At 37.9% G+C, this 12331-nt stretch overlaps 1 protein-coding gene across 8 annotated transcripts in view; it reads left to right on the top strand.

Moving 5' to 3' along the window:
* The window catches only part of ATRX (ATRX chromatin remodeler), a 310799-nt gene that overhangs the window by 139724 nt on the left and 158744 nt on the right, over nt 1–12331 (top strand). For all 8 annotated transcript variants that reach the window (XM_034649523.1, XM_019809464.2, XM_019809463.2 and 5 more), the window contains one exon: nt 5116–5331. In XM_034649523.1, coding sequence (XP_034505414.1) covers nt 5116–5331 — 216 coding nt within the window. The remainder of the gene's footprint in view (nt 1–5115; nt 5332–12331) is intronic.

Here is a 12331-nt window from a genome sequence, read left to right as displayed (position 1 = left end):
TCAATGTCTTTCAAGAGTGATTTGTAGTTTCTAGAATATAGATCCTTTACGTCTCTGGTTAAGTTAATTCCGAGATAACGTATGATTTTGGTTCTATTGTAAATGAGATGGATTCCCTAATTTCTCTTTCTTCAGTCTCATTGTTTGTGTATAGAAATGCAACTGATTTCTTTTCTTTTCTTTTGTATCCTGCCACCTTACTGAATNTCACCATACAGTACATCCCCAGATTCCGATGTAAAGTTCGATGCTCCATTAGTTGCGTATAACACCCAGTGCACCATGCAATACGTGCCCTCCTTACCACCCATCACCAGTCTATCCCATTCCCCCACCCCCCTCCCCTCTGAAGTCCTCAGTTTGTTTCTCATAGTCCATAGTTTCATTCCCCCTTCTGATTGCCCCCCTTTACTTTATCCCTTTCTTCCCCTACCGATCATCCCAGTTCTTATGTTCCATAGATGAGAGAAATCAGATAATTGTCTTTCTCTGCTTGACTTATTTCACTTAGCATTATCTCCTCCAGTGCCGTCCATGTTGCAGCAAATGTTGAGAATTCGTTCTTTCTTATAGCTGAGTAATATTCCATTGTATATATGGACCACAGCTTCTTAATCCAGTCATCTGTTGAGGGGCATCTCAGCTCCTTCCACGATTTAGCTATTGTGGACAATAGAAATGCAACTGATTTCTGAGCTTTGATTTTGTATCCCGCCACATTACTGAATTACTCTTTAAGTTCTAGTAATTTGTGTGTGGAGTCGTTTGGGTTTTCCATATAGATTATCATGTCATCTGCGAAGAGAGACAGTTTGACTTCTTTGCCGATGGATACCTTTTATCCCTTTTTGTTGTCTGATTGCTGTTGCAAGGGCTTCTAGTACTATGTTGAATAATAATGGCGAAAGTGGGCATTCTCTGTCCTGTTTCTGATCTTAAGAGAAAGGCTCTCAGCTTTTCCCCATTGAGAATGATACTCGCCATAGGCTTTTCATAGATGGCTTTTGTGAACTTGAGGAATGTACCCTCTATCCCTGTACTTTGAAGGGTTTTAATCAGGAAAGGATGCTGTGTTTTGTCAAATGCTTTTTCTGCATCAATTGAGAAGATCATATGGTTTTTGACTCTTTTCTTGTTGATATGATCTATCACACTGATAGCTTTGCGATGTTGAACCACCCTTGCATATCAGGGATGAATCCTACTTGGTCATGTTGGTTAATCCTTTTAATGTACTGTTGGATCCTATTAGCTAGGATCTGGTTGAGAATTTTGGCGTCTGTATTCGTGAGGGAAATCGGTCTGTAATTCTCCTTTTTGACGGGGTCTTTGTCTGTTTTGGGGATCAAGGTAATATTGGCCTCATAGAATGAGTTTGGCAGTTTTCCTTCTGTTTCTATTTTTTGAAACAGCTTCAGGATAATAGGTATTATTTCTTCTTTGAATGTTTGGTAGAATTCCCCCGGGGAATCCGTCAGGTCCCAGACTCTTGTTTTTGGGGAGGTTTTTGATCACTGCCTCAATCTCTTCATAATTAATCAGTCTATTTTAATAATCAATTTCTTCCTGTTTCAGTCTTGGTAGTTTATAGGTTTCAAGGAAGGCATCCATTTCTTCCAGGTTGTTTAATTGATTGGCATAAAGTTGTTGACAAAAGTTTCTAATGATCTTTCCTATTTCATTGGTGTTGGTCGTGATGTCTCCCATTTCATTCATATTTTTATTAATATGGGTCCTTTCTCTATTCTTTTGAGTAAGTCTGGCCCGTGGCTTATCGATCTTATTTTTTCATTCAAAGAACCAGCTTCTAGTTCTGTTGATGTGGTCTACTGTGCTCCTGGATTCTAATTCATTGATCTTTACTCTAATCTCGATCACCTTCCTTCTCTTGTGTGGGTTAGGCCTATTCTTCTGTTCCAGCTCCAGCTTCCTGAGGTGAGAATATAAAAACAGCATTTTAGATTTTTCTGTTCTTTTGAGTGAGGCTTGGATGGCTATGTATTTTCCCCTTAGGACTGCCTTTGCAATGTCTCATAGGTTTTGGACCGCTGTGTTTTCATTCTTGTTGGTCTCCATAAATTGTTTAAATTGATTTTTGATTTCCTGGGTTATCCAGTCATTCTTGAGCAGGATGGTTCTTAGTTTCCAAGTGTTTGAGTTTCTTCCAAATTTTTCCTTGTGATTGAGTTCCAGTTTCAAAGCATTGTGGTCTGAGAATATGCAGGGAATAATTTCAGTCTTTTTTTTTTTAATCAGTTGAGACCTGTTATGTGACCCAGTATATGGTCTATTCTGGAGAAGGTTCCATGTGCATTAGAAAAGAATGAGTATTCTGTTGTTCTGGGGTGTAGTGTTCTGTATATATCTATGAGGTCCATCTGGTCTAGTATGTTTTTCAAAGCTCTCGTTTCTTTGTTGCTTTTCTGCTTAGGTGATCTGTCTATTGCTGAGAGTGGGTGTTGAGGATCCCTACTATTAACGTATTATTATCTATATGTCTCTTTATTCTGATTAAGAGTTGGCTTGTGTATCTTGCTGCTCCTACGTTGGGGGCCTAGATATTTATAATTGTCATATCCACTTGTCGGGTACATTGTTTTAGAATAATACAGTGTCCTTCTGTATCTCTAACTACACTCTTTAGTTTAAAATCTAATCTGTCTGATATGAGAATTGCTACCCTAGCTTTCCTTTGCGGTCCATTGACATGAAAAATGGTTTTCCACCCCTTCACTTTCAGTCTGGATGTTTCTTTAGGTTCAAAAATGAGTCTCTTGTAGACAGCAAATGGATGGGTCATGTCTTTTTATCCAATCTGCAACCCTGTGGCGTTTTATGGGAGCATTTAGGCCATTCACATTGAGAGCGTTTATTGAGAGAGATGATTTTAATGATGTCATGTTGCCTTTGAAGTCCTTGTTTCTATACATTGTAAATTTTTGTTCTGTATCACTCTCGGGGCCTTTTTACTTTCATAGAACACCCCTTAATATCTCATTTAGGTCTGGTTTGGTGGTTACGAATTCGGTCAGTTTCTGCCTGTCTTGGAAGGTCCTTATCTCTGCATCAATTCTGAATAACAGCCTTGCTGGATAAAGGATCCTTGGCTGCATGTTCTTCTCAGAACTTTGAGAATACTCTGCGTACCCTTCCTGGCCTGCCAGGTCTCTGTAGACAGGTCTGACGTTATTCTGATATTTTCACTTCTGTACGTGAGGATTTTCTTCCTTCGGATGCTTTCAATACTGTGTCATTGGATCTAATATTTGTGAATTGCACTATGACGTGACGTGGTGTAGGTCTGCTCTCATTGAGTTTGGGAGGGATCCTCTCTGCCTCTTGGACGCGAATGCTTGTTTCCTTTTCCAGATTAGGGAAGTTCTCAGCTACAATTTTTTCAGATATCTCTTCTAGACCTCTCTTTTTCTCCACCCCCTTGGGGATGCTGATGATTCTGACCTTGGAACGTTTCTTTGAGAAGGTAATCTCCCATAATCTATATTCTTGAGATTGGATTTTTTTGAGCCAAGTTTCTGTTTTAACTTTTTCTTCTGTGATCCCATCCTCCAATTCACTAATTTGTTCTTCTGCCTCATTTACCCTGGCTGTCAGAGCGTCTAGTTTAGACTGCAGTTGATTCATAGTATTTTTAATTTCTGCCAGATTCACTCTCATTTCTGCCCTTAGAGATTCTATATTCTCGTTAATATTTTCGTTAATATTATTTTCAAGCCTACACATCATCTTGGACCATTGTTACTCTGAACTCCATTTCTGACAGTTTGGTTATATCCATATCCATCATTTCTGTGGCGGAGGCCACAGTCTGTTTGTCCTTTCTTTGCTGGGGGGGAATTTCTCCTCCTCCTCATTCTGATGAGGAGAGGTTGCGGGGTTTCCCAGAGCCCAGATTATTGACCAGGACCCAGGCAGTGTGCACTTGTTTTATAGGGACCTTAGGGATATGGGCTTCTTGATTTTTCAGCCTGCCTTCTGGGGGAGGGGCCTGCCGCGCTGAAACTCAGGCAGCCCTCTTTGGGTAGAGTTGCCCTGTCCCCTGCGAGGGGGGGATGGGGATGCGCACAATGCGAGCTGCTGTTTCTGGGCTTTTGTTCTCTGGCGGTTTTCCCTGGTGGTTTTCTATGTCTCTTCTGAGAGTCAGAGCAGCAGTGGCCGTATCCTAGTGTCTGTCTCAGAGTGGAGAGATCGCAGTCTGCTCTCCACTGACCTCTCTTGGCCACTTAAGTCTGTTTCTCTCTGTTCTGCTAAAAGCCCTGCTGGATCCCGGGTTGTGCCCTCCACAGCCGCTCTCCCAGCCTTCACTTCCAGGGCCGGCAGGTCTCTGTTCTTTGTGCTTCTAATACCGCCAGGCACCCCTGGTTCTCGCGCGCTCCCAAGCTCCCTGTTTCAGTGTGGTTCACTCGTGCTCCAGAGCGCCGGTTTTCAGTCTGGTTGCCTGCGTGCTCCTGAGCTCCCGGTATCAGTCTGGTTCTAGGGTGTGCTCCGGAGCTGCCGTTTTCAGTTTGGACAAGTGCTTGCTCCTGAGCTCCTGGTTTTAGTCCGGTTCCAGTGAGCGGTCTGGAGCTCCGGTTTTCAGACTGGTCGCACGTGCGTTCCTGTGCTCACGGTCTCAGTCTGCTCTCTCGCCGGTGCCAGTCCATGAGTCTGGCCCGCTCCCCAGTGTAGGTGGGTACTACTTCCTACTGCCCGAGCGCGTCGGCTCCCTCCCCTTTCCATTTATCTTCCGATATCTGTGCGCGGATTCACGTCTCCCCGCTTGTGCCTCAATACTCAGCGCTGGAGATGTTCGTTTGTGGAGATCCAGATGTATCTTCCTGTGTCTGAGGCTGATTTCGTGGGTGTTCAGGATGGTCTGGGAGATATCCAGCTCGACTCCGGTGACCAGCTGAAAAAGGGGTCCCCTACTCCTCTGCCATCTTTTCTCCCAAAATTGGGTTGTTGGTTTTTTAAAGCTTTTTTTTTATTGCAAAGTATAATTCTAAAGCTTTTCAGTATGTTTTCTTTCACCTTTTCTTGGTATATTAATTATTGGAATATGAAATGGATAAATTAGACAACTTTGTGTTATTTACCTCTGATCGTTTAAATCCATAGAGTAATTCTGAAGAAGATAAAGAAGAAGAGGAAGAGGAAGAAGAAGATGAAGATGAAAATGATGACTCCAAGTCTCCTGGGAAAGGGAGAAAGAAAATTAGAAAGATTCTTAAAGATGATAAACTAAGAACTGAGACACAAAATGCTCTTAAGGAAGAGGAAGAGAGGCGAAAACGTATTGCTGAGAGGGAACGTGAGCGAGAAAAATTGAGAGAGGTAATCCAGTTTTTATTATGATTTCAAAAAAAAATGTGACTTTAATAGATACACACACATTTATATGTATATTACTCAGTATTTTAAGACTAGAATGTTGTACACACTACAGATATTTAGTTATACTTGATTTTCCCTGTTAGCAGTATTTTATGCAAGTTTTATTTTTAAAGATTATTTATTTATTTATTTATTTATTTATTTATTTATTTATTTAAGAGATAGAGAGCCAGTGAGTATGCACGTAGGGGAGGAGTAAATGGAGAGGGACAGGCATACTCTGCACTGAGTCCAGAGCCCAGTGTGGGGCTTGATCCCACGACCCTAAGATTATGACCTGAGCTGAAATCAAGAGTTGGATGCTTAACCGACTGGGCCACCCATGCCCCCCTATTTTATGCAACTTAAAAATCTTCATTAGGCTATATTTGTATAATTAGATACATGAAATGACTTGAGATTCTTGAATGATCACCAAAATGATTGTGTTTTATCTCGGGTAGAAAAATGTTTAAGTATTATTGCTTAAAATCATAAAAGTTTTTAATTTTTTAAATAAACTTTTTTTATTGTTATAGTTTCCAAGCACTTGTACAGGCAGTGGGAATAGTATTATAAATCTCCATGTACCAGGTACTCAGCTTCAGCAGTTACCAACACAGTCCTGTTTCATCTATTCTCTTCAGATTATTTTGGAGAAGTTTCAGAAATCATCTCGTTCTGTGTATATATAGTTAAGAATATATTGTCAAAAGATCAGGACTGTTGGACATATTACTGTATCATTGTTACACTTGAAAATTGTCATTAATTCCGTGTTATCATCAAATAGCTAGTTAATATTCCAAATTCCTTCATTTTTCTCAGAAACATATTAGTGGTTTTTTAAGATTTATTTATTTATTTGAGAAAGCGTGATAAGATAGCATGAGTGGGGGGAGGAGCGGAGGGGTAGTGAGGCAGTGGATCCCAAGCATATTCCCCATTGAGCGCAGAGCCTGATGCAGGGCTCAATCTCATGATCACAAGGTCATGACCTGAGCCAAAATCAAGAGTCGGATGCTTAACCAACTGAGCCACCCAGGCACCCAAATATTAGTGGTTTTTAATAAATAGTTGGTATGAATTACAATATTAGGAATGTCTTACTACATGTTATGTTATTTTGCATTTGGGTGTTATACCGCATAAGTCTATTTTTATTTTAAATATGAAGTTTTCCTTTTTTCATTTTTTTTCTTTCTTATATTACCTGTGTTTGAGAAGCTAGATTATATGTGTAGCATTTTCTATATGTTGAGCTTTGCTGGTCACATTTCTGTGGTGTATTTTCACTGGTTCCTGTGTGTTCTATAAATTGTGGGATATAGAGGTCTGATTAGATTTATATTCAGTTCTTTTTTTTGGCAAAAATACTCATGGGTGGTAATATATACCTCTTCTTGAATCTCACTTAAAGGTATTTCTAAGAGTAGTTGTCTCTTTGTGATGTTATTTAAATTTTATTTTAAAAATTTGAATAATAGCATTTGATAAATAGACGTTAAAACTCTATATTACCGTTTTCTTCTTCTGATCCCTATCAGTATACGTATATCTTTTTCACATAACTGCAGTCACTGTATGTGGTATACGCTGTATTTTCCTTTCCCTTTTATTTCATATAATTTAAATGTAAACGTGTTCCTTGAACTTTTCATTGTTTTATGTTTATTTTCTAATTAACTTTTTTTGTTTAGTAAATTGTATCTATGTGCTTTTTAAAAATCAAGTATTATCATAAGGCTACACTGAAAAATCAGTAGTCTTCTGTTTTACCCAGACTACTCAAAGGTAATGATTCAATTCTTCTAGCTATTCTTTGGTTTTACTTGTATATTTCTGTTTAATATGCTTATAATGCTATTTATTTTTCGGTTTTAGACATTATCATTTTTCTAAGATAGCTATGGATTTAGTTCTCATATACTACCTACCAAAGACAGAGTTTCCTCCTTCCATTCTCCAGTATGGTTATACCACAGTTCTGGTGGAATCATTTGTCATTGTTTGCATGACTATAACTATGTAAATATTCAGAAGAGGACTATATAGTGTATATTGCATATATTTCTCATACATACACATATACATGTGTATATACATGTAGTATATGGCGAATACATTCCTTTTTCCTTTTTTGTTTCCTTTTCCTAGAGTTAACAATGTTTTGGATTTAATTTGTCTTATTTTCTGGCTTTTGACTACTTAATTTTTTATGTATTTAGCAAAACCCCAAAACGCTAAAATTCCTCAATAACTTTAACACATCAGGTGAATGATCAGTTAATTTTTTTCTTTGAAATGACACTGTCAGAGCCTTTTTCCCCACTTCTAATCTGGTCAGTTTCATCTAGTTCCACTCTTCTGGGAATTTCCTCACCCATCTCTTCATTTGGATCTCTTGTTTCCTAGATACTTATTTTCCCATGTACCGTACTTCCCAAAATTTTTCAATTTTTCAATGTCCCCTTACTTTAATAATGGACTAATTTGATTATCTGGTAGGTCTGACCTCCTTAAGAGTATCAAATATGTGATTCTTGTTGGTTTTCTTCTCTATGGGAACTTACATTTCAACCTTCTTTATTTTGCTATGTCATTTGACATTTGTCCATATGCCTTCAAGCTTTCACAGTTGTGTTATGAAACAAACACATTTAATTTCTGCCAGGATCTTCCTTTTTCTTCTTTTTTACTTGTGGGATTATAACTTTTTTGTTCTTTCATATCATTTTAATAAAGAAATATGTTCATTCCACCATTCTGAGCCACTTGCAATGGTTTTGCTTAAGTAAACTGTCCCAGGAAATTTATTTATTTATTTATTTATTTATTTATTTATTTATTTATTTATTTATTTTTAAGATTTTGTTTATTTATTTGACAGAGAGCGAGTTCAAGCCAGGGGGAGTGGCAGGCAGAGGGAGAAGGAGAAGCAGGTTCCCTGCTGAGCAGGGAGCCCGATGTGGGGCTTGATCCCAGGAGCCTGAGATCATGACCTAAGCTGAAGGCAGATGCTTAACTGACTGAGCCACCCAGGCACCCCATTTCTCAAGAAATTTCATATAGTTTTGTATAACCACCAATGTTGTATTTCTTATACTAAGTTCACTATCAAAGGTATATTTCCCAGTAGCCATTACCACAATTAAGATGTAGAAAACTTTAAGCATTACTTCTTGGTCAGTCCTTACCCCTGTATACCTAGCTGTAGGGAATCTGTGATCTGCTTTTATCACTGTAGATTGTATTTGTCTTTTTTAAAGTTTCATATCAATGAAATCACATAGTATGTTCTTTTATATAATTTTCAGTTTAACAGTTTTGAGATTCATCCATGTTTGTGTGTTCCAAGTACTTTGTTGTCTATACTGTTGAGTACTATTCCATTGTATGGATAGACTACAGGTTATTGATGGACATTAGGGTTATTTTTGGTTTATGAATCAATTTGTTATAAATATTTCTGTACAAGTCTTTGTGTAGAAAGAGGTTTTCATTTCCCTTGGAAAAATATCTAGAAGTGGTATTACTGGGCCATATGATATCTGCATATTTAACTTTAATTTCAAATTCCATTTGTTCATTGCTGGTGTATAGGAAAGCAGTATCTTCTGTATATTAACCTTATATCCTGCAACCTTCCTCTAATCACTTAGTTCCTGGATTTTTTCATTAGTTCTTTCGGATTTTCTCTATATGGGATCCTTTCAGGTGTGACCAAAGACAGTTTTATTTCTTTTTTCCCAATCTGTGTACCTTTTAATTGCTTTTCTTGTTTTATTGCATTGGGTAAAATTTCTGGTACAGAGTTCAAAAGGAGAGGTGAGAAGGGATCTCCTTGCCTTTACCTGACCTTAGTATGAAAGCTTCTCACCATTAAGTATTATGTTAGCTACTGAGTTTTTGTAGGTATTCTTTATCCAGTTGTGTAGTTGTCATTTATTTCTCATTTACTGAGATTTTTATCATGAATGGGTGCTGGATCATTGCCAGAGGCCTTTGCTGCATCTATTGTTACGATCATGTGATTTTTAAAACCTGTTGATATGATGGATTATGTTGATTTTTGAATGTTGAACCAGTGTTCCATATCTAAGATAAATCCTACTTAGTTTTAGTGTACAATTCTTTTAATATTTTTTTGGATTTTATTTGCTAACAATTTGTTGAGGATTTTTGCATTTATGATTATGAGAGATATTGGTTTGTAGTTTCACGTCATGTCTTCGTATTAGGGTAATGCTGGCCTGATACTTTGAATCAGGAAGTGTTCCCTCTGCTTTTTCCTCTAAAAAAGATTGTAGAGAATTGGTATAGTGTCCTCCTTAAATGTTTGTTGAATTCCCCCGTAAAACCACCAGTGGTGCTTTCTGTTTTGGAAGGTTATTAATTATTGACTTAATTTCTCTAGTGTGTATAAGTCTATGTAGATCATTGATTGGCTTTATAATAAACTGCCAAATTGTTTTCTAGTATGGCTATAACATTTTGAATTAGCATCAGCAATATGAGAATTCCAATTTCTTCATGTCCTTACCAATAATAGTTATCGGCAGTTTAAAAAATTTCGGCCATTTTAATAGATGTGTAGCGTTATTTCATTGTTATTTTAATTTGCACTTCTTTGATGACTAATGAGGTTAATAAACATCTTTTCATGGGTTTTGTGGCCATTTACATATCCTTGTGATGTATTCAAATCTTCTCTTTTTTTATGTGTGGGGAGTTTTGTCCTTTTAGTTAGGATAGTTCTTTATTTTGTATACAGGTCATTTTTCAGGTTTATGTGTATTATGTATTTTCTTCCTTTCTGGCTTTTTTTATTTCCTTAATGGTGTCTTCAAAAAAGCTGAAGTTTTGAACTTTGATGAAGTCTTACTCATCAGTTTTTTAATGTTTGCTATTTTTTTTTTTTTTGGTGCGCATGTGTGTGTACTATTAAGAAATCTTGGTTTACCCTAAGGTTGCAAATATTTTCCTTTCTGGTTTCCTCTCAAAATTATGTACTTTTCATTTTTAAGTTTAAGTTTGTGATTTTTCATGTTCATTTTAACATGTTAATGAAGTTTGAGGAATGGGTGAAGATTCATGTTTTATTCCAGTATAGTCAGTTATTCTCTATCATTTGTTGTAAGACTTCTTTCTCCATGGAATTACTTTGCATCTTTGTAAAAAATCAACTTATCACATATTTGTGATCACTTGATCTATATGTCTATCCTTAAGCTAATACCATACTGTGTTTTTTTATAATAATATTTTTTGTTATATTATCATAGTCACCATACAGTACATCCCTGGGATTTGATGTAAAGTTCGATGATTCATTAGTTGCGTATAACACCCAGTGCACCATGCAATACGTGCCCTCCTTACCACCCATCAACCACCCATCACCAGCCTATCCCATTCCCCCAACCCCTCCCCTCTGAAGCCCTCAGTTTGTTTCTCAGAGTCCATAGTCTCTCATGCTTCATTCCCCTTCTGATTACCCCCCATTTCTTTATCCCTTTCTTCTCCTACCGATCTTCCTAGTTCTTATGTTCCATAGATGAGAGAAACCATATGATAATTGTCTTTTTCTGCTTAACTTATTTCACTTACCATTATCTCCTCCAGTGCCGTCCATGTTGCAGCAAATGTTGAGAACTCGTTCTTTTTTATAGCTGAGTAATATTCCATTGTATATATGGACCACATCTTCTTAATCCAGTCATCTGTTGAAGGGCATCTCAGCTTCTTCCACGATTTAGCTATTGTGGACAATGCTTCTATGAACATTGCAGTGCATATGGCCCTTCTCTTCACTCNCATATGATAATTGTCTTTCTCTGCTTGACTTATTTCACTTAGCATTATCTCCTCCAGTGCCGTCCATGTTGCAGCAAATGTTGAGAATTCGTTCTTTCTGATAGCTGAGTAATATTCCATTGTATATATGGACCACAGCTTCTTAATCCAGTCATCTGTTGAAGGGCATCTCGGCTCCTTCCATGATTTGGCTATTGTGGACAATGCAGCTATGAACATTGGGGTGCATATGGCCCTTCTCTTTACTACGTCTGTATCTTTGGGGTAAACACCCAGTAGTGCAATGGCTGGGTCATAGGGTAGTTCAATTTTTAACTTTTTAAGGGACCTCCACACTGTTTTCCAGAGTGGCTGTACCAACTTGCATTCCCACCAACAATGTAGGAGGGAACCAACTTGCATTCCCACCAACAAACAATTGTTGTTTCTTACCTTGTCAATTTTTGCCATTCTAACTGGCGGAAGGTGGTATCTCAGTGTGGTTTTGCTTTGAATTTTNTCCATTGTATATATGGACCACAGCTTCTTAATCCAGTCATCTGTTGAAGGGCATCTCGGCTCCTTCCATGATTTGGCTATTGTGGACAATGCAGCTATGAACATTGGGGTGCATATGGCCCTTCTCTTTACTACGTCTGTATCTTTGGGGTAAACACCCAGTAGTGCAATGGCTGGGTCATAGGGTAGTTCAATTTTTAACTTTTTAAGGGACCTCCACACTGTTTTCCAGAGTGGCTGTACCAACTTGCATTCCCACCAACAATGTAGGAGGGATCCCCTTTCTCCACATCCTCTCCAACAATTGTTGTTTCTTGCCTTGTCTATCTTTGCCATTCTAACTGGCGTAAGGTGGTATCTCAGTGTGGTTTTGATTTGAATTTCCCTGATGGCTAATGATTTTGAACATTTTTTCATGTGTCTGTTAGCCATTTGTATGTCTTCATTGGAAAAGTGTCTGTTCATATCTTCTGCCCATTTTATGATTTGTCTCTTTGTTTATTGTGTTTTGAGTTTGAGAAGTTCTTTGTAGATCTTGGATACCAGTCTTTTATCTGTAACATCATTTGCAAATATCTTCTCCCATTCCGTGGGCTGCCTCTTAGTTTTTTTGAATGTTTCCTTGGCTGTGCAGGAGCTTTTTATC

The sequence above is a fragment of the Ailuropoda melanoleuca genome, chromosome X, assembly GCF_002007445.2.
Source record: "Ailuropoda melanoleuca isolate Jingjing chromosome X, ASM200744v2, whole genome shotgun sequence".
NCBI lineage: Eukaryota > Metazoa > Chordata > Mammalia > Carnivora > Ursidae > Ailuropoda > Ailuropoda melanoleuca.
The sequence above is the reverse complement of the archived record's forward strand: the minus strand, read 5'-3'. Positions and strand labels throughout refer to the sequence as shown.